At 41.7% G+C, this 26,996-nt stretch overlaps 2 protein-coding genes across 12 annotated transcripts in view; one reads left to right on the top strand and one right to left on the bottom strand.

The window, feature by feature from the left end:
* LAMB4 (laminin subunit beta 4) overlaps positions 1 to 5,632 on the bottom strand; it is a 53,830-nt gene extending 48,198 nt beyond the window's left edge. For 2 of the 4 annotated variants that reach the window (XM_040659207.2, XM_040659047.2), the window contains exon 1: positions 1,714 to 5,632. Coding sequence is in view for 1 of the 4 variants with exons in the window: in NM_001199313.2 (NP_001186242.2) it covers positions 3,789 to 3,888 (100 nt within the window). In the remaining 3 variants the exon portion in view is untranslated. The remainder of the gene's footprint in view (positions 1 to 1,713) is intronic. The other 2 variants (XM_040659127.2, NM_001199313.2) reach the window with 2 other exon arrangements.
* ERGIC2 (ERGIC and golgi 2) lies at positions 3,914 to 26,996 on the top strand. Of its 8 annotated transcripts, none has more exons than XM_040680064.2 (15): positions 3,914 to 3,951; positions 4,824 to 4,961; positions 7,271 to 7,416; positions 10,092 to 10,200; positions 12,005 to 12,051; positions 13,318 to 13,388; positions 14,912 to 14,952; positions 15,985 to 16,086; positions 17,038 to 17,133; positions 18,228 to 18,283; positions 19,251 to 19,349; positions 20,536 to 20,633; positions 22,788 to 22,950; positions 24,292 to 24,371; positions 24,967 to 26,427. In XM_040680064.2, exons 3-15 carry the CDS (start codon positions 7,311 to 7,313, stop codon positions 25,030 to 25,032), a joined length of 1,134 nt encoding a protein of 377 aa, XP_040535998.1. In that variant the 5' UTR covers positions 3,914 to 3,951; positions 4,824 to 4,961; positions 7,271 to 7,310; the 3' UTR covers positions 25,033 to 26,427. The 8 variants fall into 8 exon arrangements, with proteins under 8 accessions (XP_040535998.1, XP_046786035.1, XP_040536141.1 ...); XM_046930079.1 differs by having other exon boundaries at positions 4,824 to 4,956; XM_040680207.2 differs by lacking the exon at positions 4,824 to 4,961 and having other exon boundaries at positions 3,914 to 4,025.

Raw genomic sequence — 26,996 nt, forward strand, 5'->3', positions numbered from 1 at the left:
GTTCAGCAAATGTCAGCAGCAAATCTGGAGAGTAGGAAAGACCTCTTGCTTCCAAATGCTGTCATCGAGTCAGCTCCTTTCTAGCAGAAGAAGGCAGAAGCAAACCCTCCCTTGCTGACCATCTGTGAGGAGCAAATTTCACCAGCAATTGCTTTGCTTCCACATTGCCAGTCCTTTCCCACCAGGTTGTCTGTGAATGCTGCCACAAGCCCCCTGCTGTGGAGTCAAGGCTGTGGGTGTTTATGACTGGTGGCACTTCAGTCTACTCTATCACGAAAGGCAAGCAGCCTGCAACAGAAGACTGGGTAGAAAAGGCCCAGAGGTGCGGGGAAGCCAAAATTAATTTGAAATTGTGGATTGAGAGGGTGGGAGAAAAAAACAGACTGAGCCAGTAATCCCAGCAGGAAAAGATATATTGTCATCCAGGAATGGAGGCTGAAAGAACACAGGGCTACCCACAAGCATGGCTACGGGGTCCCCGCTCATTGCCTGCACAGGTCTGGACAGAAATGCTATGTCTTTGCAGAGTTGGGTTCTTTAGACATCCTGGGCACGTTGCGGTGCTCTCATAAGGGTACCCTGACCCCTTCAGACTGCCTTGCAGAAGTGCTCTGCAGATTAAAACCATGATTTTGCTGATAGCCAGACAACACTTAGAGTAGATACAGCTTAATTAAAAGTTGTTATTTTTGCTAGGCTCATATCTCACCAACCATATTAAAACAGTTAAAGAAAACAAAGAAACAACAACAAAAAACATGGAGTCAATGTTCCTTATCACTAAAAACAGAACAAATTTTTCTTCTTAGAAAGTAAAACCTTTACAGTGATTCGTCAAGGTTTTCTCACAACCTGTTTGTCTTGGCAGAACATCAAAGGAGTAATTTTCAAGAAACTTCTATAGATACATTTCTTATAGAGCCCAAACAATCAACTGTGCACACTTAACTACACACAATAAATTTGGGGAAACTTAATCTACCGATTAAGCATCAGTTTTACTGACATTTATGCTGCTTGTATACTGACAACACCATAAGGATCACAAAAACTTGAACCACATTGATGAGTATTAGTAAGATTGTAGCAGAACTACTAATATTTATTAATAGTCATTGTCAACATTAACTCACATGTGCTTATCCTGACCTTCTCCTGATCCTTGAAACAGATTTAGTGCTCTTTATGCAATTAGCAAACAGGAATGGCCTTTTCGCCATTAAAGGCAAATAATTCCTATCCCTCTGCTACACCAGATAACAATTTTTGAGACTACAGTTTTGTGCTGGGACACAGCAAAGTAAAAAAAAAGCCACTACTTATGATGATTTATGAATAAAACATCAAAGAAACTTGGGGAAACTTATTTGTTAATGGCAATATGGTTTTCTTTGTTTTCAGGAAAACTGTGATCCAGAGAATGGAAAACAGAACATTAAACCTGAAGGTCACAATTTACTGCGGGGTGTCTCCGTCTCCTGATAGTTGCAGGCCCGGTGTTGAGCGTTTAGACAATTCAAGAAGCCTTTATGCCAAAGAATTAATGTCTTTACGTAACTTCATCAATTATCAAAATATTTCTGTTTTGTAATCATGAGCTAATTATTAAAAATAGCCAAGTGGTGATAGATCAGGATTTATTACTAACCAGATGATCATCATCTCACAAACTGACATTTGTAATCTAGGCAGGAATTCAGCTCAGCGACTTACGTTCCCTTCCTCCCGGCCTCTCTCCAATCTATCAGCAACATATAGCAAGTCTCTGCTGAATGAAAGACACAACTTCACATTAGTTATCTGTCTACACCAAACAATTTAAATTCTTGGGAAAAGGGAAAAACAACATCACACTGTAACATCTTTAAGTGCAGCTTTCACAGTACTCACGCACAATACTTATCCTAGCTTTTGTGTGAATGGTATGAGCTTCATTAGCAGCTGAATTAAATTACATTTAAAACGTCACAAACATATTCAAAGAAGAATTAGGGTTAATTTCCTCTAAATAGATTTGCAGTGGTAAATAATTTTAGATTCCATAAAACAGAGTTATCCTATTTAACCTATTTAATTCACTTTAACTGGGATTTTTTTTTCAGATTGAACAGCTATAGCACATTTTTTCCTTTAGGTTAATTGAGCTCTTGTGTATTTTGCATCTCTGTGAAAAGCCATATTCATAATGATCGAGTAAAAAAGGATCTCTCAAACAAACAAACAAAACAAACAGAAGTGGGACAGAACAGGAAAAAAGAGGTAAAAGATAAGACATGGGGGTCTTCTCTAATTGCCACTTTGTTTTTATTTACTTTTCAATTAGCTGCATATGCACCAAAAAATGGAAGACATAGAAGACTATACATAAATAAGACCACAGAACTGATGACTATTTGTGTTGTGTACTGCAGCATTTGCAATTCCTCTTTATGGAGGGATGGGGATTTCCATTCACCTTTGAGGCATAAAACAGAGCTTTTTGCCACATAACATCTGAATGCACATGCTCTGCACTTGCTCCAGCGATTTAAGTAAGATGATGATATTATAGAATTGTATATTTCTGCACCCAAAAGAAAGAAGAACATCCAGAAATCTCTCCTGATCCTCACGTTTTTGGGAGAAGGCCTGCCCAACTGTTGGCCCTGGCTGGCAGTCAGAGCCTGGCAGGAACACAGGCCAGCCTTTAACACATGCTGAAGTGTCATTCTAAGGTGACCCGTCAGCTATCCCTTCACTGAGGGTGGCTTCAATTCAAATGATTGACAGACTTCTGAGCAGGAGACTCTCAAAACACCATCAGGTGTAACTGCTAGCTTGTTACTCCAGAACCATGGAGGTTTTTAGGTCTGAATTCATACAAGCTCATGCTCTGGTGCGGTTATAGAGAAACAGCACTTTGGGGAATGGCAGTCAAGGTATGATTTCAACTGCTTGTCTCCCCAGCTGCTTACAAATTTCTGGTGTGGGGCTGTATTACAGCAACATGCTTTGGAAGGTTGTTGTTGACAACCTGGGGTACAATGACTTAGGCTGGCACCCACCAGTATGCCTCAGGGAAAGGTTTGCTCACTGCTCAAACTCAACAGTTAATGACTGGAGTGGTGTAAGCAACACCAGCAGTCTGATTTGTTACATATTTGAGAAAACATAAGTTGAATAATGGGATTGCTGTTCCTTCCCAGACTAAGGGAACAAGCATTGCTGTAATTAGCAGGGATGAACCAATCACTACGTGTGTTTATTTAAAAAGTCATAGAATCATAGAATGGCCTGGGTTGAAAATGACCACAATGACCATCGAGTTTCAACCCCCCTGCTATGTGCAGGGTGGCCAACCAGCAGACCAGGCTGCCCAGAGCCACATCCAGCCCGGCCTTGAATGCCTCCAGGGATGGGGCATCCACAGCCTCCTTGGGCAACCTGTTCCAGTACGTCACCACCCTCTGTGTGAAAAATAAACGGGCAGAACGCTACTAAAACAAGTCAGCACGAAGAGTAAGGCAAGCCCCAGTCACAAAGAAGCACACTTCACGTTCCTCGCGCTGCGAAGAAGCGCGCGGAAGGAAAGCACAAAACCCCGCCTCAGCTCTGCGAGCGGAAGCGCCGAGCACGGCACCAAACGAGCCCTCCTAGCCACCCCCTCTCGCTGGTTCCTGCGAGCCTGCCTCCTTCTGATTGGCCGAGCTGAGCTCCGCCCACGCACCAGCGCCGCTCTATACCGCCCGGCGGCCGCACCTCGCTGCTCTCAGAGCGGTTTTTTTTATTGCTGGTCTTTGTGCCGTTACGGCCTTCGCGCTCTGTTTCCCCGCCCTTCCCTGCGCAGCGCTCCGACCTTCTTTGTTCCCCGTCCGCCCCTTCCAGCCACTCCCACCCCCTTATCTCCATATTCGCCCTTTTGCACCTGCCTTTCCTCCTTCTCCAATGCCACCTCGGGGTTACCACGCTGCGGTAAAGTGGCTGCTCTCTTCTCCGCCTTGTTCTTCCCTTGTGTTGTCGTGCCGTCTTCTCTGCTCCTGCCTTTGGTATTAAATGTGCTTCAGAGCGTGACATCCCAGGGAGCGGTGCTTTGTTTGCTTGTTTGTCCTGCTTTGTTTGTGGTTTGCTAAACTGTATGGATGTGAGACCTCTCCCTTTTTAGTCGTTTCCCCCTCTTCCCACACATCCAGATTGTTCACAAACGAGCAGTGTTCAGTGCATTAGATAGCATTGGTACGACACTATCTTTATTTTTCTTAAAATCTGAAAAACACTTACTGCTTTTCCCCCCATAAAATCCCATAGACACATCTGTGGATACAGATGTGACTGCGATGATGCAGAGCTGTGAGCAGTTTTTAACCTGTGCTGCTTTGCAAGAGGGATCTCAGTGTAGCGTGGGCAGTAATGCCAAACCCATGAGCAGATGGGATTGCCGTATCTCGTAGCTGCTGGGAACATCTGTTGAGCATCTCCGAGGCACAGCTAATAACCAGGTCTATCCGCTGCTCTTTCCAGTCCTCAGCGTTGAGGGCATTTCGAGGGAAAGCAGAGCTTAGTAAGCAAAATCCCTGGCTGCTGAATTATACTCTGGCACGTCAGTACAAGAGCTGAAAGCGCTGCAGCTAAAGCTGCCTGCTGTTGTGTCTGAGATGGGAGAACACGCGTACGGATAAGCTTGGTTTTGGCCCTGTCATCTGCCTCTTGTACTATATTCTACCTGCTTTTCTCTCTGGCTCTCTGATCCAGTTGTCCAGTTAGCATTACAGCTTTCAAAATGATTGTAACAGATCAGAATTCGGTGAGAACAGAAGCACGTTGCTGTGCCTTCTTTCCTTCTTCAGAGCTCAGCGTCGTCCTACCCCTACAAATCAGAAATACTCTTTGGATATGCTCATTTTTAAGTTCTTTTCCTTCTCGAATGCTGTTGTTGCCAAGACAAACTCAGTTGCCTTCAAACTGCACGCACTTTGGCAGGTTAGGTAAGATTATTTTGTCATGGATCTTATTTCCTTCTAAACAGTGAAGAAGAGCAAACCTGTATGCACGCTCTCTACTACTGCCTGCAAGGAGGTTGTGCTGAGGTGGGGGTCGGCCTCTTCGCTGGGTATCAGCAGTAGGACCAGAGGTGAAGTTGCCTTAAGGGCCTTAAGTTGTACCAGGAGAGGTTTAGGCTGGATATTAGGAGTAATTTCTTCTCAGCAAGAGCGGTGATGCCGTGGCACAGGCTGCCGATGGAGGTGGTGCAGTCACCGTCCACAAAGGTGTTGAAGAACCGTGTGGATGTGGCAACAGTGTGGGTGAGCGGGCAGTATTGGTGGGGATGGGCTGAAGGCAAGACTCGATGATCCTAGCAGTCTTTCCAACCTTAATGATTCTACACCGTGAAGCTTGTCACTTTCTGCGTGCTTCTGGGTTCGTTTGCTCGCCTCGTCAAAAAATATTGTATTCCTCAGCCTCATTTCTGATCTGTCAATACAAATACTTAACACAAAGGTTTTTAATTTGTTAAAAATATTATAAACCGCGCTCTTCCTTTAAGCAATGCTGGTATTGAGCGAGATCATTGAATATCCCGGGTCGGAAAAGACCCTCAAGGACCAGCGACCCGGCCCCGCTCGGCACTACACGCTGGCGCTTCCCGGGCGGCCCCGCTCCGCGCATGCCCGTGAGGGCGCTGAGCATGCGCGCGGGGCGGGCGCCTCCCGCCGGCGGCGGAGCGGAGCGGGGCCATGGTGAGCGCGGCGGGCGGCGGGCAGCGCCTCGCGGCTCCCTTCTCCTCCCTCCTCCTCGCGGCCTCGCCCGCCGCGCCGGGCAGCGCCGAGAGACGCCTGAGGTAGCGCGGGGCTGCGCAGGGCGGGCCGGAGGGCGGCTGGCGGGGCGTGAGAGCTTCGTTGCGGGGCCAGGGCCTGCGTGGGGCGGGACGGAGCTGCTCTTGGGCTGGCTGTGGGACGCGGTGCCTGCAGCTCCCTGCCCGTCCGAGCTGCCCGAGTTTTCAGTAAACCACGTGGGAGCTGCGGCGATCCTTTCAGCCACAGCCGTGCGGAGGCGGTGAGGACAGGACCTCGTTTCCCAAATGTTTTTGTTTATTTTTTCGATGCCGGATAACAGAAATTCCGTTCTAGCTCCGATCTTTGCCCGCCTTCCCTTTGCCGGTCCCGGCAGGCTGCGCTGCCCGGCGAGCGCCGGTCTGTGTGTCCGCACTGAGATCTGAAGCTGATCTGCGTGGTGAGGAGATGGCAGACATCAGTGGCGATTCCCGGTGTCTGAACTTCCATCTCCAGGAGAGCCTATTCCTTCGTTATTTCTCAGTAGCGAAGCTCGGGTAGCAGCAGGGAGGGGCAGAGTAGGGAACAGCCCTGCAGAAATGTCAGCAGGCCTCGCCGGGGCTTGGCACGCTCTTGGGATGGGGGGGAAGTAACACGTTTTTCCCCAACGCAGTGATGAGGAAGGACTCCCACATAGGTTCGCTTGGCTGCCTTGAATAGGATATGGTGATGTGACGTGTTCTCCAAGTGCAGTAGATGCACGATGGCTTCCTTAGCTTCAGAATTCTGGGCAAAGGGCAGCGTTTACTTAGGCAAAAAGCAGCGGTGCCAGCTTGTTAAAACACATGGTGTGTTGGCAGGACGGGGCTCTGAGGGTGTTTGCACAGTTGGGAAATGGTTTAAGACTGTTTCCTGGGCTGCTTTACGTTTCATTGGCTCCAAGCAGGATGGAGCTTGCAGCATGGACAAAAAGGATTCTGAAGACTAAAGCTATGGTTTGGTATTTCATTTGCTTTCGGGGTCTTTTTACAGAACGAATAGATCTTATTAGGATCATTAAGCTCTAAAGCTGTGAACGTAAAAATGCAAAATGCACATCTCTTTCAGCATATAATGTGCCCATGTTGCCTCGATGCAGGGGCCCAGAGCAGTTTGAAATCCTCCTGGTTTAGGCAACCAATTAAATACTCTTTGCGAAGTCAGTGACTTCCATGCATTGTCAGGTCAGTTTACTACAGGTCCTACTTCAGAATGGGGTTTATTTTTTAAGTAAAATTCTGCATATCCGATATGAATAAGGATTTCATTGAGAAAGAAATGAATCAGTAGTTGAATATTGTAGATGTGGCTGGAATGTATGCAGTGATGTATGTGCCAGCTTCAGTGGTTTTCTTGAAGCAAAAGTGAATATCCAGTAGTCTAGCATGTGTTTCTTAGGTCTTAATTGCCTTATTAATGTCAGCTGGTTTTGAGGATGAGCAGTATTGTTTGTGTCTTCTAATCACAACTTATTCTCAAATCAGAGGGATTATATGAAGGAGGAAGTGGAGGAGTGTGCTGAAGATGAGGCGACTGAATCGGAAGAAGACCTTGAATTTGATGAAAGAGTTGGATGCCTTCCCGAAGGTTCCTGAAAGCTATGTGGAGACCTCAGCAAGTGGGGGAACAGGTAGGCATTACTGACGTGCTCACGTGATGGAGATTGCCTGTCAGCTCAGTCTGGTGTGCTTTTAGGCTTCTATTGAAGCTTCTAGCTTCAGTAGAAGGACAGCAGTCATCTGTGTTCATTTGAAACTAGCCAAAATTGGTATCTTAATCTCTTAATCTACTTCATGTAAACACATACTGTATTCTTCTGGTAGATGTGGTCTTTGCTCATCTTGAGCAAGTTTTTTTTTGTGTAAAACTGATGAGAGAATTGAATGTAAGTGTTCACTGTAAGCTCTTAGAAATGATTACGACTGGAAATGCGCTGTGTCAAGTATATAGTAAAACTTCTTAATGTATGAAGTCTCTGTAAGCTGTTTCCTTTAATATAAAGTTTTGGGGTAAAACTGTGTCAGTATGGAGTGAAATGCAAGTTGGATTCAGTGCTATGATTTCATAAATAAGAAAAATTGCCCAGAGATGTCTTAACCATCTGAGTTGAGCATCAGGGTAAAGACAGCTTTCTAACCCTTCTTGTCTTGGAGATACCATTGATTTTAAAAGTAAGGGAAGCCCTTTGAAGAATGAAACACTTTATTCCAGGGCGTGTGCTTGTACCGTCCCTTGAGCTTCTCTCTGAGAACTGTTGCTCTAAGAACTATCTTTCCTATTTGCATTTGACCAGAAAACATTGCCAGTCATTGGGTTTGAGGTAGCTTGATATATCACTTCGCCTGTTGGACTATAGCAAGGAAACTGCTAGCAGTTTGGAATAGAAAGCAAATATCTTCTTGTGTGTAGTAATATCTGAAGCTCAGCTGAACAAAGAGTACAAGAAGTAATTGCAATCTACAGATAAGCCTTTAAAGTCATTGCACAGTTTGTGCTGTAGAAATAGATATCACAAAGATCTGTTTTACCTTGCTGTTTTCCTGAATTGCACTGTTAATAATTGAAGCGTTATTTTATGTAAAGTAACCTCAAAGAGTTCATGAAATAACTTCTTGTTAATTTTAAAAAGCCCATTTCCTGATGAAGCAAGTGAAGTGGGTTTTTTGTTGTTGTTTCTCTGTTTTTTCTTTTACAAATTACAACAGGCGAAGTTAAAAATTCCTGTTTTCTGGTGCAGCACCATGCTGTGCGAGAACTTCACTTTGGTCAGGGGTGCCTTAAAGATTTCTCAGCACCAGAAGTTGCCTCAGCATTGTTCATATGGCTTATTCCAACAGCCTCATCAAAGACAGTGTGTGATTGTCTTACCCAAATTTTATGGTGGCATAGAAAATAGTGTCTCTCTTTCATTCAGAATTGGAGACCATGCTCACATTCTGGTAAGATGAGGATACAGAACGTATCAGGACTCTCTTCACAGCCTTTAAGTATCTTGAAACCCATTACAGAAGAGAGACAGATCTCTCAGGTTGATTTTTGACTCCAGCTCTGGACTGGGAGAGCCCCCAGAAGAGAGGATCTATTCTCAAAGATTCCTTCTGCTCAATTCTGCCAATTCCTTTGCTCAGAATTACACAAAAAGCAGCTGTTGTGGCTCCAGCCTTTATGACATGTGCTGATGTGAAGGTTTTCATATATACGGTCATTACACAGCTTCTTGTGAAGACTTGATCTTGAAATGCTTGTGAGCTGGGAATGATAAATGATTTCTTTTCTGATCCTATAGCACTGTGACTTTATTTCCCTGCTCTCATCTCTGGGCTGTAGGCCACAGTACAGTGAACCAAAGCTTATGAAAAGCAGTTCTGTTTTTCTCCAGTTGCCTGGAGAATCCACAGAAATAGTGTACAGAATGCAGATGGAAAACGTACCCTATAAAGGAGCTGCACAAATCACTATTGTGCCACATAACTGAGGGTTTTCCAACTTAACAAAGGGCTTAATTTAATAGAAAGGTGCAAAGGATTTGCTTCTGTATACACTTGCCACATTTCTGTGTATGTGCAGTAGGGTTATGTTCCCTTAGCACTGCACAACCACTAATGTGATAAGGGGAGATAAGTGGGGCACATATGCTATTGAACATACACTATAGTTTTCTTTCATAAAAATAACCTATCAGTTCTGCACTTACTTAGCTGTTGGTAGAACGAGTAAGTTGCTCATCATGGGAGTTGGAATTGTTCAAAGTAATGGGGTTGGCAGTCCTGACTGTGCTGCTGTCCACAAGTAGTATAAGGGCACCTTCTGCTTACTGGGCAGTGTATACAGTGTGTATTGTTTCGACACATTGTTTTCTGCCAGCTTCTTGGCTCTAAAACTACATATAAAAGTTATGTAAGTTGCAGACAAGCGAAGGTTTGAAGGGACTTGGACCTTCGCCTTCTCCTACCTTCATGCTTGAAGTTAGGATTGTTTGCCCAGATCAACTCTGACAGTGCATTTTAGTTTGTATGCTCATGAGTATTTAGCTTGTTAGTGAATCTTCCAGGGATTTCATAACCTTCCCCATTCATCTTTCTTGATGCAAAGATAGGACTTTGTTTCCTCTCCTTTGCGAGAGGAAGCACTGGAGGTACGAGAATGCTTTTTTTTCTCTTTTCTAAGGGCAGCTTATAGATCTAGAAATCAGTCAAAGATATTAGGATTGTACTGGTAATACTCAGATTCTGGAATGTTAGAATTTGGGCCTCTTTGTTCCTGAATATTTCTCACAATCTTAATTTTTTTTTCATCATCTTTCAGTTTCCCTGATAGCATTCACAACGATAGCTTTCCTGACTATAATGGAATTTACGGTGTATCGGGACACGTGGATGAAATATGAATATGAAGTAGACAAGGATTTTACAAGGTAATTTTTATTCCTTCGAATTTCTTTTCAAATTTAAGTTGTCTGCCTTTCAGGAAAGAGTAGATGTGAGATACGCTTGTGACTTGAAAGCAATTTGTGGTTGAAATGTAAGTAAAATACTAAGGGGACTCAGCAAATCAACCAATAAAAGCATTTTTTTTTCTCCTGGAATATGTGGAGAAGAAAAACTATGATTCCTGCAGTGAAGGAGTCAAAATAACATAGGTGTGTTGGTGCTGTAGACCTATGAGGAACTATTTGCTAACAGTTCAGAAGGTGTTGTGATATGTAACTCTTCCTGAGCTATGCCAACCCTCCAAGTTTGCATGATACTAGTTGTTACAGTTAGTCTATTGACTGTCAATGTATTTCATTCTACTGGAGATGTAGCTTAAGGGTTATCAAGTGGTTACTTCTGATCTCAGCTCCTGGTATGGTCCTCAAGATGACTGAATATTCATTTGCAATCAGCTTCATGCCTTTTCTCCTTAGGTGATGCCACATAAGCTTGATTCTGTGTGAAGTTAGAGGAGATTTCATATACTGAGCACCTCTAAATATCACAGGTCTAGAATTTAAATAACTTTAAAAGCTGTTTGACTTAGTTGCTGTGGTAACAAGCTAAATATACGTATATTAATTTGGTGTCTTGTACTTCAGAAATATGAAAGGGTTCTGTAAAGAAAAAAATAATGAATGTTAGAAATGTAAGGGAGAGGCATTAAAATTTTAAGTTTCATCTTCGTTCAAATGGATGTGAGGGGTTTCTAAAAGAGGTTCTTTCCCCACTGAAACTGTCATAGAAGGCAAGTATAGCCTGGTGCTTAATAGTCTGTCACAGGAGTTCCTGCTGCAGGCTGCCCAGTTAGACTGGGCTAATTACTGGGCCTGCAGTCCTGCAACAGTTTAAACCACTGTAAACTTGTATCTCTGTAATTGCTTTTCCTCCTATCTACTTACCTTCCCAGAAGGAGATCCCTGGTGGTGACAGAACCATGTGACTGTAATGAGGACATCACAAATTAAAACTTTTTTGAAGCTATTGTGAAATCCAACAGAGAATGCCCTCATTACTGGTTAATGCCACAGAATCAAACTTGGTGCCTCTTGGTGGCTTATTTTGTTGTTCTGCCCGCCTGCCTTCATTCTGGCACGGTTCAAGATAAGGACATTAATATGCAAGGCACTTTGCTGTTAAAACATGGGAGTCCTGTTGTGAAAAGAGCTTTTTTACCCTGAAGTAGTGCTAGCAAAACCAGCATTCCTTTTTAGATGACAGCGTTTTCTGGGAACTGACTTTAGCAATTCCTCAGCCCAATCCTCACCGTCCTGAGGAAAAACAGTGGCCTGCCTTAAGGACAAAACAGCAGGAAGGTGCTCAAGTATTTGCTCAGGGTTGGATCTGTAGCTCTTACACTGTTGGATCTGCTAATTGTGTAACTCACTGCACTGGTTTTGTATTAAAAAATGTGTCAGATACTGAAAATGATATGTTCTTAAAAGCGTGGCAGTCTCTTAGACTGATGATATTTCAGGAAAATCTGGGAGTCACAGTATTGAAGCTCCTCACAGAGAGGTCTGAAGTTCAACAGAGAGGTCTGATACTTTTGTATCTTAAATGACCAGTGGTCATCAGTGCTTTAATAATTGAAACTGTCTTGGTTCATTTGTACTTCAAACAGCTTATATTTATTGGTGTGAATTTTGTCAGCTGACTATTTTTGCAAGTAACCTGAGAATTCTATTAGTATTTCTCTTGGTATATTCATTGTAAATTTCCTTTTTTCCTCTTCTTTCTTTACAGTAAACTTAGAATCAATATTGACATTACAGTTGCCATGAGGTGTCAATGTAAGTATCTAATGGTGAAAACTCAGCACTTGAAGGGCTCCTCATTGTGTGCATTTGCTCTCAGTACGACTGAATGTTGTTCAAAGTATTTAACTAGCTACTTTTGATCTTGATGACATGTAGTGTACTGATGTGACTCACTGGAAGAATTGGTATAAGATAAAAAGCATCTTAGGACAAGGGGAAATGAGATGAGAGGTTTAGGTTGGATGTTGGGAGGAAGTTTTTCACACAGGGTGGTCATGTAGGAACAGGTTGCTCAGAGAGGCTGTGGATGCCCCATCCCTGGAGGCATTCAAGGCCAGGCTGGATGTGGCTCTGGGCAGCCTGGTCTGGTGGTTGGCCACCCTACACATAGCAGGGGGGGTTGGAACTACATAATCACTGTGGTCCTTTTGTGGTCCTTTTCAACCCAGGCCATTCTATGATTCTATGATCTATGCCAAGTCGTTCACATCTTGCACAATATTGGCATGTCTGTTGGTGCAACCAATCATCCTCCCTCCAGTCTTTGGCTAACTACAATAAAAACTCATTGTGAGACACAATTCAGCAGTGGGAATTTGGTAGCGACCTTTGCAAATATGAACCTGGTCTGTCTGTTTTTTGGGCTCTTGTATTGCCTCACAAGTATTAATTCATAGGTCATACTTACTCACTCTGAAAATATATTTTAATCTCTTAAAAATTATTTTCCAGTTAGCATCAAAAGTTTGAACGTTCTCATTTTTTAAAGTTTTTCTTTATTTTTGAAATTTGAGAAATGAGTAAAACTTTGTCCTCAGCATGTATTGGTATGGATTCAGTGCCTGTTAAACAAGTCAATATTGGCTTGTACATAGCAGTCCTAGAAAGAAAGTGTGTGTGTGTGTGTCCGTGTGTGTGCCTCATCCAACATCTCAGAAGGTGTTGCATTAGTGAGAAAATAACGCAAGTGTGGTTTTGGTTACTGAACATCATTGCTTCATGATACTCAGAGGTTTGATAGGTTGAAAAGTAGGATTCTGTGGTGTCCCACCCCCACCACTTCCCTGGTAGTAAGCTGCTTGACAGCTTTCTCTTCTTGTTTGCACTTTCTTACCAAGAAATACAGCGTTGGGTTGTTGGTTTATGTTGTTGTTTGTTTGTTTTTCCCCAATTTCTCCCCTGTAACTTATGCTGAAGGTTACCACTGTACTGGGAAAATTCATCTCAGTTTGAATGCTTCTAATTCTTTTTTTTCTGATCACCTGTGTGTCTCAATATTTGTCTCCCTGTTTAAAACAGATGTGGGGGCCGATGTTCTGGATTTAGCAGAAACAATGGTCGCCTCTGCAGATGGCCTCATCTATGAACCAGTAAGTTTAGTCAAACCTTTTACTTAGAAACAAAATAGTTCTTTACTGAGTGTGAAGCACTGCTGGATTGGTTTGCTGGCTTGGATTTTTTTTGCCACGGTTGGGCTGCACAGAACGTCTCCAAGTATTGTGTGATCCCTGAGTGTGGTCTGCAGGGCTCACTGCAGGAATCTGCTGGGGAAATAGGCTGTGCACTGTGATTTCTGCATACTCATTCTCTCCCAAATACAGTAGGTTTGATCATAGCAGACTCCCAGGTCAGTGCTCGTTAACCAGCTGATTGCTACAGCTGGTTATTTTTACATTCCTCAGTTCTTGAGATAAATGCTAGAAGTATTTGATGTGAAAGGGACACTATTAAACATCAAAACAGAGTTGATGCGACTGCTTTTTAACTAGAAGAAGCCTGTGACTGAAAAAAATGTGAAAAATCACCATGATATCCTCATAGTATGAGATGACAAGTTTAAATTGAATGTGCCCATTTAATTTCTGTATGGCAAACCGAAGGCACTGGAAATACATAAGCCCACGCTCTTAAAGAGCTTTTGCTTGCATAATACAATAAGCTTTGAAGTAATAATCCTGTATGAAAGTAATTTATCATTTAATGAAAATGTATCGGAGAACTTCCTGCTGTAGTTATTACATGCCTAATAACCCAGGTGTATTCTGCATGTAAGTTTTGTCCTGTAAGGAAGAAGATTCTTTCTCAAATTGCTACTTGGTATGTGTGTGTATGAATGAATGAGAGGGGCTGGCTGAGGAAAAGAGCTTGGTTTGTTTCTTTTCTTCTCATAACATATCCCCTTTCTCTGGACGTTTATCTCCACACTGCTGTTGCTGCTGCATATTAGCAGTGGCCCCAGTGATTATAATGTTTGAGAGAAGAAATCCCCTGTAGCTGATCTCTTGGCCATAGCTCTGGGTAGGTCAGAGCATTTACTGCAATTGAATTAAATGTGTTGAGCACGTCAGTGTTAACTGATACATAGATTTGATTTCAGCACACAGATATTAATGATGAGAATCTTGTGCTGGCTGAAGTTGAGCAAGTTTGGTGGCTTGTCTTAAAGGCATGCCCAGTGGGGGATCACCCTAGAAACACCTTCCAAAGACTGCTCCTCTGCTCAATTCGTTGCTGTTTGCATCAAAGCCTCACGTGTCAATTATATCACTTAGAAATAAATTGCTGCATATTGCTTCTGGCCTCTATTAGTCAAAGGCTGGAAGGGCAGGGACAGCTGACTTAAGTTCTTGAGGTGCAGGAAAAGATATTAAAGTTATACGCTAAAAGCAAAAGAGTTTTTTTTTTTTTCAGGGAAAGGAACAGAAATTTCTGTATTTGAACAATGAATATATTATTTAAAGAGCAAAATCCTTTTCTAAACTCCAGTGGTACCACATGTGGGCTTACTTCTAGTCTCCCACAACTTCCCATCCCTCCAATTCTCTTCTGGGTTTCAGGGATGGGACTTCAGTGCTTCCTGTATGTTTTATTGGATGTGTTATTTTTGTTTCAGGTAGTATTTGATCTCAGCCCACAACAAAAGGAATGGCAAAGGTAACTGAAGTACTGAGATGCATGCTTATATTATATGTACTGAAAGTGACCTCAAGGTATACCCGAGTTGGGTAACAAAGCTGTATTTTGGGTCTCACAGCTCCTGCTTGTAACTTAGGAGTGTTAAGTCTGTAAAAAGAAGTGAATTTATTTCGTTTCTGTCATCAGTTGGGATGTCTGCTATGACAAAAATCGGCACAGTATTTCTCAATGAAGTGCTGTCATCTTATGTGTTTGTAATAACCTTGTAGAAGCACACTTGGGGTTTGGTTCACCTTCCCCCGGTAGAAGAAGCTCACCTTCTTCTACTGATAGAATTATTATTAACTGAGCTATGCTGCTCCAAAAGATTGTTGAGATACCTGAAGAAGGAATGGAGGAAGTGTTTAATTTTACTGTTTCACACAAGGCTAAGCATACAGTGCATGTGTGCTTTTTGTGAGACCTGAAGGCTGCTCCAATAGCTGACTCTGATAGAATTCCTGCCTTGGGTTTGGACTGGTCTGTGGGATTGGGCTATGCTATCGCAATCCAAGAAACATCAATGTACTCACTCACCTTACCTTAGAAAATAAATACTTGATAGCACAAGTTTTAATAATGAGTTGAGAGATAGCTTGACATCCAAATGTCAGTGCCGAACCACAATAACAGATGGGCACATTCAGGCAAAAGCAAATGAGTTTGGATCTTTCATAGACCTTAGTTGATGCACTGTTTGTTATTTAAACTGGAATAGCTTGATTATGTGTGATGATTATGCTGATAGCCTTGTAAAAGAAACTCAAGCTTATTAGGGAGACTGAGCTTTGGTATTTTGATAACACATTACTGTTAACACCAGAGCTTTTAAGCTACATTTACTTTTTTGTGTGTATAAATTATTATTCTCAAATTTTAATGCAACATTTTGATATTTACACGAGATCTTGCTGACTTCCCTATTTATAAACTGCACCTGAAGCTGACGGTTAATTGTGAAGTTGTTTTCTGATTTAATATTGCATACTTTCACATTTGTGTAATCTTCAGGATGCTGCAGCTAATTCAGAGCAGGCTGCAGGAAGAACACTCTCTTCAAGATGTGATATTCAAAAGTGCTTTTAAAAGTGCTTCTACAGCACTGCCACCACGGTAAGAAAAGGTTGGGTTATTCCTCCCTCTTCCTACTCCCCTCTCAATTTAAGTAGACTTCATTTTTTTTTCCTTACACTTACACAGAAAGCTTGGTCTGCCTGAATCTAAAGGCTGCAGATTTTTTAAGGGGAAAAAATGCTTTCTGCACATAAGCTGAAATTTCTTTCTCTGTAAAATACAAACAAACCTTAAATAAAACAAAGCAAACACCAAAATCACTCTATGTACTTTACATAGTTTAATCTGATTGGGGACTAAATGCATCTTATCTTTCTGAGGCAAGGCTGAGAAGTGCTCAGAGATCATATTTTCCATTTAGTTGATATCTTCAGTTTCATTAAGTCCTTCTGTCTCCACAATACTTGCTAGTGCAGTATTTGAGATGCTATTTATATATAAAGTGTATTTAAGAAGCTTTTTCCTCTCCCTCTGAGAAGCAGATTTGGAGATACGCTCTGAGTTGTGGACATCTCAGCAATTACGGGAAGAGGAAAGCTTTATAAAAAATAAATGGGGAAAGCTATTTTTGCTACAGTGTTATGTGACATGCATTTTGTTCTGTACAGTGTAGCAACAAAAATCTCTGAACAAACCATTCTTGGATAGTGGGGGGGGACGGGACTACATGATGGAATCCGCGGGGCAACAAGATATTTGTAAGGTCTCACTGTGTTTTCAGTTCAGTTGGTTAGTTTTTTTTTCAGTTAGTTTTGTAGACCAGATCTCTGAATACAACTATAAGCATAAGCTTACTGTTTTCAGCAGGCTGATCTGTATTCGTTTCCCTCCTTCCTACCATCCCTTTTGTGATTCCAGAAGAATATGATACCGTGGTAGGCAATAATGCTATGTCTTTGTTCCAGGAAAAAGAAATCTAAATGTACTATGTTATTTTTACTAGGCAGTGAATATTCTCAAGTACCTTTTTTGTTGTTTTTGTTTGAACAGGGAAGATAATTCATTAGAGTCTCCAGATGCATGCAGAATTCATGGTCATCTGTATGTCAATAAAGTGGCAGGGAATTTTCACATAACTGTGGGCAAGTATGTTCTGTTCAATTCCTGAAAATAAAAGATCTTAAAAAATGACTTTACATTGTATATAGTATGTGCATGAATATATGTCTGTATACTTTTAACTTCTAAATTAACAACTGTGGTTTTTATTTGTCCCATACACATGCATTTTCCATTTGGTATCTTTTCTAAGCTGTTACAATAAGCTCTTTCCTCTTGCATGCAGCGTAGTGATTAATGGCAGTGTCTTAAAGGATGTCTGTAAACATAAGATATGGAATGGACTGCTTGTAGCTGCCTCCATCCTTTGGGCCTGTCCCAACTTCTCCTTTCTGTTACTGCACAGTTAACGAACATGACTAACATGTGGATGTGTGTCTTTTCAGCCCTGAGACTGTGTAGATACAGAAGCATAGCGAGGAAGCAAAGTTCCGATTCCTCTTGATTTGAGGAGAGACTTTCTGATATGCTTCTGTAATGGTAGTAGCTTAGATACATCTCAGACAAATTTATGTTAGGTTTTTCTCCGCTCTCTGGTTTGGTTGTCCTCACTTTCTGTCGCCTCTTTCAGCAGAGGTCTTAGCGTTGTCTGTATTCTAATTTATCTGCATGGGATTCCAGCTGATGTCTTTGTGCAGATGTTTCTCCAAGTGTCTCTTCTGCCTGGTCTTGAACCACCTCTGCCATAGATGTCAAAGTTCTTAAGCTCTTTCCAGAGCCAGTTGTTTTGGTCTTTCATATGGCCTGTCATCACTTCTCTCTTCCTGTCTGAAGGTCTCAACCTGAACTTTGCATTCCCTTGCTTCCTTTTGCTTGTTGCTACATTTGTGTTTCTATTAAACGTGCTCCTCTTTCTCTTTGGGCCTTTTGGTTTTTTTTTTTTTTTTTTTTTTTTTTTACTTTGGGAGCTTTCTTAACTGGTCTTCATTCCTCGTTAGTAGGGTGGTTACCTGGTTATTGGCTGTAGTCCTAACATATAAATAAATGAAAGTTCTCCCTCTGGTGTTACTGAACTGGAGGGGGAGAGGTAATTTGTCTACATAGTCCAGTTTGGGAAACCGTGTCTTTCTGCCTGGGTTCATTAAACAAGTTTTCCATAAAACATATTTTACTTTCTTTAGGGCTATACCACACCCTCGAGGCCATGCACACTTGGCAGCCCTTGTAAGCCATGAGTGTAAGTGCTTTCTTTTATCCTCCATTTGAATGAGCATTGTTTCTTTTAGAACAAACTCTTCCAACTCATTTGTTGACAGAGGTTGTTGCAGTGATGTTCTACCTGGGCAGTGGCACTGCAGAAGGACATGAACAGTAATCTTTGAAATGTTATTACTCAGTAATTTAGTCTTCCCCACTCCTCCCCATTCGTTTAACATTATTGGTATTACCTTTAGGCTCCTTTTATAGTATAACATAAGAGATATCTCAGATATGTTGTAACACAGATAACATATTAAATTCCTTTATTTCAGTCCAAAGTACCAATTGCTTGTAAAATCTGCTTTTCAAGAGGTTAAGGATTTTTAACATCTGTCTCTGGAAGGTTTCCTTTTGGTTTATGAGTCTACATACTAAATGTCTGTTGCTGCAGTACCTAATGAGAGGCAAGGGTGACTTACTGTGAAGAATGAACTTGGTGTTTAATTAATTAAACCCCCAAATGTCTGACTGTGAACACAAACATATGCTGTAAAACTTATATATCTTAGCAAAATCGAGCAGTGTAGTCACTTGATAGTTGTCTGGAGCTTCCTCTGTATGTTTAATTTATGAAATTTTAGTCGTTTTAATACTACTATATACAACAACCAGAACTGCAGAATTTCAGTATGTGACTAACAGGTAATTTCCAATCACTAAACTTTAGCTCTTCAGCTCCTAGGTTGATTACAAATATAATTTGTGTTAGAATTTATTTTCTACAGAAATTAAACTTCTTTATACATATTTTGAATTGGAGTTGTGTGAAATACGTGTATGGATTTATTGATGCAGTCACCAGCACAAATCCACTGGAATGCACTCTGGTGTGATAAATATTCTAATTAAAGTGTTTTGGTCTGTGAGAAATAGGCAAGTCTTTTTCTCTGAGAAAGGTGCAGAATCTCGTAGTTTTAAAATGTTTCATTCCTCTTGTTTTTCAGCTTATAACTTTTCACATAGAATAGATCATCTATCATTTGGAGAGCTCATTCCAGGAATTATCAATCCCTTGGATGGAACAGAAAAAATAGCATCAGATCGTAAGTTTTTTTTTTTTAAAGAAGAAGCCTCTTGCTTTCTATATTGATTCAGTAATTACATAGAGCATTTGTGAAAAATGATGATGTTTTGTGACTTAGAACCAGTATGCCTTATTAACTTTGATAGTGAACACAGCACTGTTGAGTTGCTGACATGGCATTTTAAATGATCGGTTTCTCTTCAATATCAGTATTGATGGACTTCTCTGTTCTACTGAAGTTCATTTACGGTTTTGTCCAGAAGTTGTGTTGAAGTTACTGTGTGCCTGAACAAGCTGTGAAGAATTCTGCAGCTGTGCACTAAGCAGGAAGGTCATAGAACCCTCCTCTGAAGAAGAAGTAAAGAACAAACACAAAAAACCCAAACCTTCCGGCAGCAAAACAAACATCAGGAGTCTTAAATTCTTTTCCTGTGTTTGATTTGTCACTTCTGTGATACATTTTGTGAGGCAGTCACAAGAAGGGTTTGTGTCTCACTGTTTTCCCACATGTAAATAAAGGAATATAGGGACCTGCTTTACAGAGATGCCTACTTTGTATCCTCTGACTTCCGTTCCCACATGCACGTGATTGCTAGAACCTTCTAAAGCTGGTGTTGTCTCACATTGGCTCTTCCAGCCAATTTTGGGTGATTGAAGTAGATTGCTTCAGTTTTGCAATGTTTGTTTTCTTAGGGATTTGAATGAAGATAGAAGTCATAAATGTTTAAGTCTACTGATTGCTTTAGAAGAATTCTTTAGAAGACTGTAATCGAGAGAGAAACCATAACCTGTTTAGAAGGGATCCTGTTTTTACATAGACAACTAAGTACCTAAAACCTACTTGAACCACTGTCAAGATAGATAATGCCTATTGCAGTATGTGTCATGTAAAAAGTGACTGTAAAACTTGCTCATTCTTCTGCCCTGGAAAACACAAGTGGCCCGGTTTTCAGTATTTTCATTACGTGGGTAAAATGAATTTGAGTACAAATTTGCTGTAGGCCTTCCCCATGGAAACTAATTTGTTCACACAGGTGGTGCTCAAGTAGGCATGGCAGTGCTAGGACACCTTGAAGGATGTCCTTTGTGTAAACGGCTTACTTGGTTGACTGTTTTAATAATTACAGTTTGAGTTCTCTGTGACTGTGTCTCAAATGGTCTTTTAGTCTGTACTTAATTCAACACTGAGATTTGTTTTCTTTTAGACAACCAGATGTTCCAGTATTTTATCACAGTTGTGCCAACCAAACTCCATACATACAAAATTTCAGCAGAAACTCATCAATTTTCAGTGACAGAAAGGGTAAGTGGAAATAAGAGAGAACCATGCAGGGGAAAATCTAGCAGCAGTTGGCCTTAAATGTGAGAACTGAGGCTTAGCTGTACTCTGGTTTTTTGAAAACTTCTCTACTAAGAGCTAGTTTAATGCTGAATCCATAAAGAACATCATTATTGCAGTGTAGTACCAGGGGCAAATCATGAGACACCAATTTAAAAGGCTGCTGTCAGTAAGAAAAAAGGCCTTACATGTGCCAGCTATGTGTCTCCTTGTTTTCTCACTGAACTCTGCTTTGATCTTTTATTCTCAAGCCCCCCCAAAAAACCCTCTTTGAACAGCTTAATTAAAAATGGAAGCTGAGGAGAAGGTAAGGACAAAGCCTTGGGTTGATAGGAAGTTCAGAAATTACTTGGTAGTTTTATTTTGTAGAGATGGTGCAATGTTGTCTGGAGTAGGAGAAGAACTTTTGAATAGAGGTGAAGTGGCTTTACATACCTTGCTCCTTCTCAGTAGGAAGCCCTGTTGTGTTTGCCTTTGGAAGCCAAACACCCCTAGCAGATGAGCTGGGAAAGGCTCTTGGCAATTATTCATTGAGCAAATTAGCGTATTTATTGTATAAGAATATGATGACCCAGGGAAAGGCAATCAGTTAGCTGTGCTAAAACAGGAGTGCAGTAGGTTTCAGTCACCAGTGGTGAATGCAATTTGAAAGGTACAGGCAGAATCATTTCTGCTGTTGTTGAATTTTGAGATACTGTGTTTGAGTTAGAAGGATTGAATCCTAGCAAGGCTTCGCTGATATCCGAGATATCTGATACAAGCTTAGTTATTTTCAGCTGCTTTTAGCAAGGAGCAATTGAATCTGCAACAGTAGAAGATAGAAGCAGACCAAAATGGTCTGTGGAAAATGCTTTTTTTTTTTTTTTGATGGTAGAATTCTGAGTGTTCTGTTTAACTTGATATTTTTTTTTCACCTTTTGACCTTAAAAGACCATGAAGGCGTAGGGAAACAATTAGAGGGTGGGGAACAAGCAAACAAAAATCTGAGCCTTAGTCAATGGCAAGGTTTAGTTGAACTACCTTCAGTTGTCTTTTCCTTGTTATTATGGCTGGTCAACCCTCTTCTAACACTGAATGTTGTCATGCTCTTGAAATAAGACGACATTTTTGTGCCCTATTTTTAGCTGCTGTAAAATTTCTGTGAACTTGTATCAATAATCAGTTATTTTGTCATCCTTTTACGTGGTTTTGGTAGCAAAAGCAGCAATGCAACTTACGTCAGCATTAACGTAGTACAAAAAAGGCAACTTGTCAAGTGGCAGTATGCTTTGATTTTGTACTGTGTTTTTGCATATTTTTGGAGCACAGGCTATGTTAAATGCAGGTGAAAAGGAGCTATGATATATTGCTGTTCTGTTCAGTTTTGCTTGTCTGTCTTCTTTTTCTGGCCTAGACATGGCTGAGCTTGTCTGCAGTCAATTAAGTTCTTTTCTGCTGCTCTTGTTTATTTCCAGTCAGACTTCCTGACAATGCATTTATCAGCACTTCCTTAACAACAGATTGATAGTAAATGGTCTCCTCTTTTGGACTTTTTTTACTTAAGAATTTGAGCAAATAAAAAGAAATTGTAAAAATGAGGATGGAAGGGTTTCACTGAACACATTAGAACTAAGGTGTGTGATCCACTTAGAGTACTTATGGCAAGTTGGTTGTTATTTTTTTCTCAGTTATTTTTGTCTGTGATTACTTTCAGTCAGGTCACTTCATACAGACGTTATGAGGAGGCTGAGATTTGGGTTTTCAGATCCCAGAAACATGACTTAAGAGCCTGATTTTTAATTTTTTTTTGTGTGTGAAGGTAATAGATTTTGGCGTATAAATGCACAATGGGCAAAAGAAGAAATCAAATAACATTGGCCTAATTTAACTTAAGCTCCTGAATTTCTGTGCTGGTATGTTCTAGTCTCGGGTCTTCTCTGGCTGGGACAGGTAAACGTAGCTCCAAGGAAGCAGTGCAGAACGTAGGAGTTGGGGCACCATACTACACCAGTGCTCTTACTGGAATTCACCTACACAGTGACTCTTAGCTCTCTGATGAAGTAGTTTTGTCGTCACCTCTGTTATTTTCCTTCTCACTAATAAGATGCAGCTAACTTGTCTTTCTCTTTTGTCTCACAGGAAAGAGTAATTAACCATGCAGCTGGCAGTCACGGAGTGTCAGGAATATTCATGAAATATGACATCAGTTCACTTATGGTGACAGTGACAGAGGAACACATGCCTTTTTGGCAGTTCTTAGTACGGCTCTGTGGCATCATTGGGGGAATTTTTTCAACTACAGGTAACTATCAGTGCTTTCCCTCTTATGTCCTATTAGTTTGGGGGGTGTTTTTTGTTTGTTCATTTTTTTAGGTCACTGTGATTATATTATGGATAAATTACAGTGAGACCTGAACTTCCAGCAGGCTTAGGGTTAAGAGGTCATTTATTTGTGCTGAAATTTGCAATACAATACACTCATTTTTAGTATCCCAGTATGCTGTGTCTGGAGAGTACCTGATGTTTCCTTCTTATATTCTTTGTATTTTCTGTAGTTGGGATCCAGTGATAAATCAGTGCTGAAAGCTGAAATAACATTTCCATCTAAAGTCATTGGGAAGATATTCCTCATGTAACTTGTCCGTGTACTGCAGGGTTTGGTCTTCAAAGGAAATAATCAGAGAATCATAGAATGGCCTGGGTTGAAAAGGAACTCAAAGGTCATCTAGTTGCAACCCCCCTGCCGTGGGCAGGGTCGCCAACCTCTAGACCAGGTTGCCCAGAGCCACATCCCCCCCCTGGCCTTTAATAATAATAATGTCAGAAAGACTCAATTAACTTTGTTAGTCAAGGCATAATAGAGTATCTTGCTTAAAAGTTACTTGTTCTCTTGACTTTGATTTGAAAGGGCCTTAAGAAGAGGAGCACAGGCCTTATGAAGAGCGGCTGAAGGAGCTGGGATTGTTCAGTCTAGAGAAGAGGAGGCTCAGGGGAGACCTTATTGCTCTCTATAACTACCTGAAAGGAGGTTGTATTGAGCTGGGTGTCAGCCTCTTCTCTCGGGTGACTACTGATAGGACTAGAGGGAATGGCTTCAAGCTGCGCCAGGGAAGGTTCAGGCTGGACGTTAGGAAATACTACTTCTCTGAAAGGGTGGTCAGGCACTGGAATGGGCTGCCCAGAGAGGTGGTGGAGTCACCGAGCCTGCTGGTGTTCAAAGAGCATTTGGATGTTGTGCTGAGGGACATGGTTTAGCGAGAACCATTGGTGAAGGGTGAGTGGTTGGACTGGATGATCCTGTGGGTCTTTTCCAACCTTAGCGATTCTATGATTCTATGATTAAGCTAAGAGCTGTCTTTCAAAGTAGATGATTCTATTTCAAAGAATGTGTTTCCACCCTTAAAGCCATGCAGAGGGAATTACATTTGTTTGGATAGCCTTGCTCTTGTTTTTATTGATGCATTTCATAACGTTACAGTTTTGTTTCCCTCCTTGATGTTTCCTTTCTCCTGTTGATTTCTTAGCATTTTACATACTGCCTTATTGCAATGCGTTGTGTTTAATTGCTGCATGGAATTTTGTTGTAGTATTTCCACAAATACTTCAGTGCTGGTGACAATTTAAATCACGTTTGTCGTCGCAGGAATTTTACATGGCTTTGGGAGATTTGTAGCAGAAGTTATTTTTTGCCGGTTCAGACTGGGCTCCTACAGATCTACATCGGTAAGAAAAACTGCTGTTGTTAATAAGCGTTACAGCTACGTGAGGATGGGTGGAAAGACTTTGGAGTTGTTACAAAGTAGGACAGCTTTGGGCCTTGGCCCCAGGGGAGCGTAAGGTGCTCACAGTAAGCCTCCCATTGACACACATCTTAGGAAAGATTCTGTAACCTTTAAAACTGGAAAACTGAACAGATAAGGAAGCAGGGTGTTTACTGAGGAGCTGGTTTAATTAAACCAAGTCTCTTGATCTCTCCAAGAGCGGAGCAGTCTTTACATTTCCCCTCATAGGATGTCAGTAGTAACGTTCCTGTAGCAACTACTTGATTTTGCTTCACTCTTACTTTTTCAACTTAGTCTGCAGGTAGCCTTTATGACTTCTGTCTTTCTCTTGACGTTTTGTTGAAGTTTGCTAGCTGTCAAGGTTACCTGAGTGGAAGGAGAGGAGGGAAGGCGAATAGATTTGAATGATGATGATGATACAATTTTTGGAGGCCAGGTGAAAGTCATACAGAAATTACTTGAGAAATGTGTCTTTGGGGCAAGGGGAGATTGTGTTCCTGGACAAGCCATTAATACCACCGTTTTTGTTTGAGTAGGACCCGCTTCCCGATGGCCACACAAGCAACCACTTACCTCTAACTACGGACAACAGTGCACATTAGCGCCTCCTGAGAGAGATCTCTTTCTTCCTGCCTGATACAGAAGACGTTTTTTATAATAATGAGAACATTGTGCAATATGCAGAGACAGTGCTGATGGGCAGTGGAAGGTGAAGCTTCTACAAAAAAGCAAACAACAATTTATGTAACTTTTTGTCTTTTTAAGTGCACACGGAGTCATGGGAGGTTGTGAGACCATCCCGTGTGCGGTGGACCATCTTCTGGAGTTCAGAGGAGCGTTCCTGCCAGTACAGTATTCGTGGTCAAGCTGAATGGTTTTGACTGTCGTCAGCCACTGGAGGGTCTGCTTAGTGATCTCAGTGCTGTGCCTGGGAGGCTGGCAGGCTCCAGTGAGAGGAGAGAACAACTGGGATGTGTGGAGGGCTGGGCAGCAAGCAAAGAGGGGCAGAAGTAAAGATGAAGTTTTCTCTTAGGTTTGCAAACCGGGTTTGTGTTTTCTTATTCTTTTTTAATGGCTGAGGGTGGGGACTAAGTTACAAGCGGGGAGCGAATCTAGAAAATCCTAAAGACAACTCTGGAGTAAGATGGAGCCCAAGCCATACTGTTGGTCGTAGCTTCTGCCTGTTGTAGTCTCACATTCCTTAGAGGAAGAAACACGATGCAGAGCAGGGGAGTTCCTCAGTTTTCATACAGCTGCTTAGCTGGCAATTCTGGTGTTTGTTGTGGAAGTGACCAAGGCCTCTGAGAACGGGTTCCAGTGTGCCTGGCACTGTTTTTGAGTTGGGAAGAGAAGCCTTTTAAATGAGGCATCTCAACATAGTTTTGACTCCCTTACAAAAGATCTGGTAACTCTTTATATGCTCCTTTCTTAGTTAAGAAGTTGCTTTAATGCAACTTTCCTTGTACCTTTGTTGCTAGCGTGCAAGCCATGGTATGTTAATGCTGAGTATGGAGAGCAGAAGAGCCAGTACTGCCTTGCTTTGGTTCAGTGACACATCACAGCAACGTGGGACTGGTTGGGAAGTCTGCCAGTCCAGACGGGGCGGTGGGGTTGGTCTCCTTGCAGGAGGTGGCTTCAGGGAATCGGAATCGTTTTGCTGCAAACAAATGGTGAGGAGGGATATACAGAGTCCATCCTTACTGTTCATGAAGGTTTTTGTAAAATAAACAAGAAGAGCAATATCAGTTTATATTGTTAATATGCTGTTGAGAGTGAGTGTTGTTAATGCAGCTGGTGCTTTGAGAAGCCGAAGACCATCCTCTTACAGGTGAACTATGGGCGTACACCTGTGGTTAAACAGATATTCCCCCAGGATAAAAAATAACATTAGTGTGTTTCCTTTTCAGCAAAACTGATCTAATAACACATTATGAGATTATGCTGGCCTCGGCCTTATCAGGGACTAACTAAGGAAAATAAAAGTCTTTGTGACGTTGTCAGGTTTTGCTGACTTTTGTTAATGTGATCTACCAGAAGCTTGGATCTTGGTGATGGACACAGGATAAATAATCTAGCTGATTTTTCTATGCAGAGCCAGGAGCTTCCTAAACTGAGAAATGGCATGAAGTACCAAATACAGTGTGGGAAACGAGGAAGGGCCTTTGCTCAGTTTGGCTGTTGAGACAGACAGAAGTTGAGGGCGTCCAGGTCTGCCAGGTAACAGCCGGCTTTGGTGCTTTTCTGTTTTTGGGAGTTGATAGGTTTTGTTTGTTCTTTTGACACTGAGAAAAGCTCAGCAACTTGAAAAACAATCTCCTGCCCTCAGTGAGAATGGAGATCAGAGGCTGTAAGTTTTGAGTTCCCATTTCTCTTTGGCATTTCCCTCTGAGGTTTCTTCCCTCGTTCTGCTGGGACTGGTTCTGCTTTGGGCTCTGCCCCAGCACCTGTTTCTTTGCTGCACGGAACAAACTGTACTGGTGGGGGATCTTCATCTGAGTTGGCTTTCTGTACCAGAACTTAATGTTATTTTCTATTGTCATATAAAAGAGCCAAATGGCTTCTTGTG

This window comes from Gallus gallus, chromosome 1, assembly GCF_016699485.2.
Source record: "Gallus gallus isolate bGalGal1 chromosome 1, bGalGal1.mat.broiler.GRCg7b, whole genome shotgun sequence".
In the NCBI taxonomy this organism is placed as follows: Eukaryota; Metazoa; Chordata; class Aves; order Galliformes; family Phasianidae; genus Gallus; species Gallus gallus.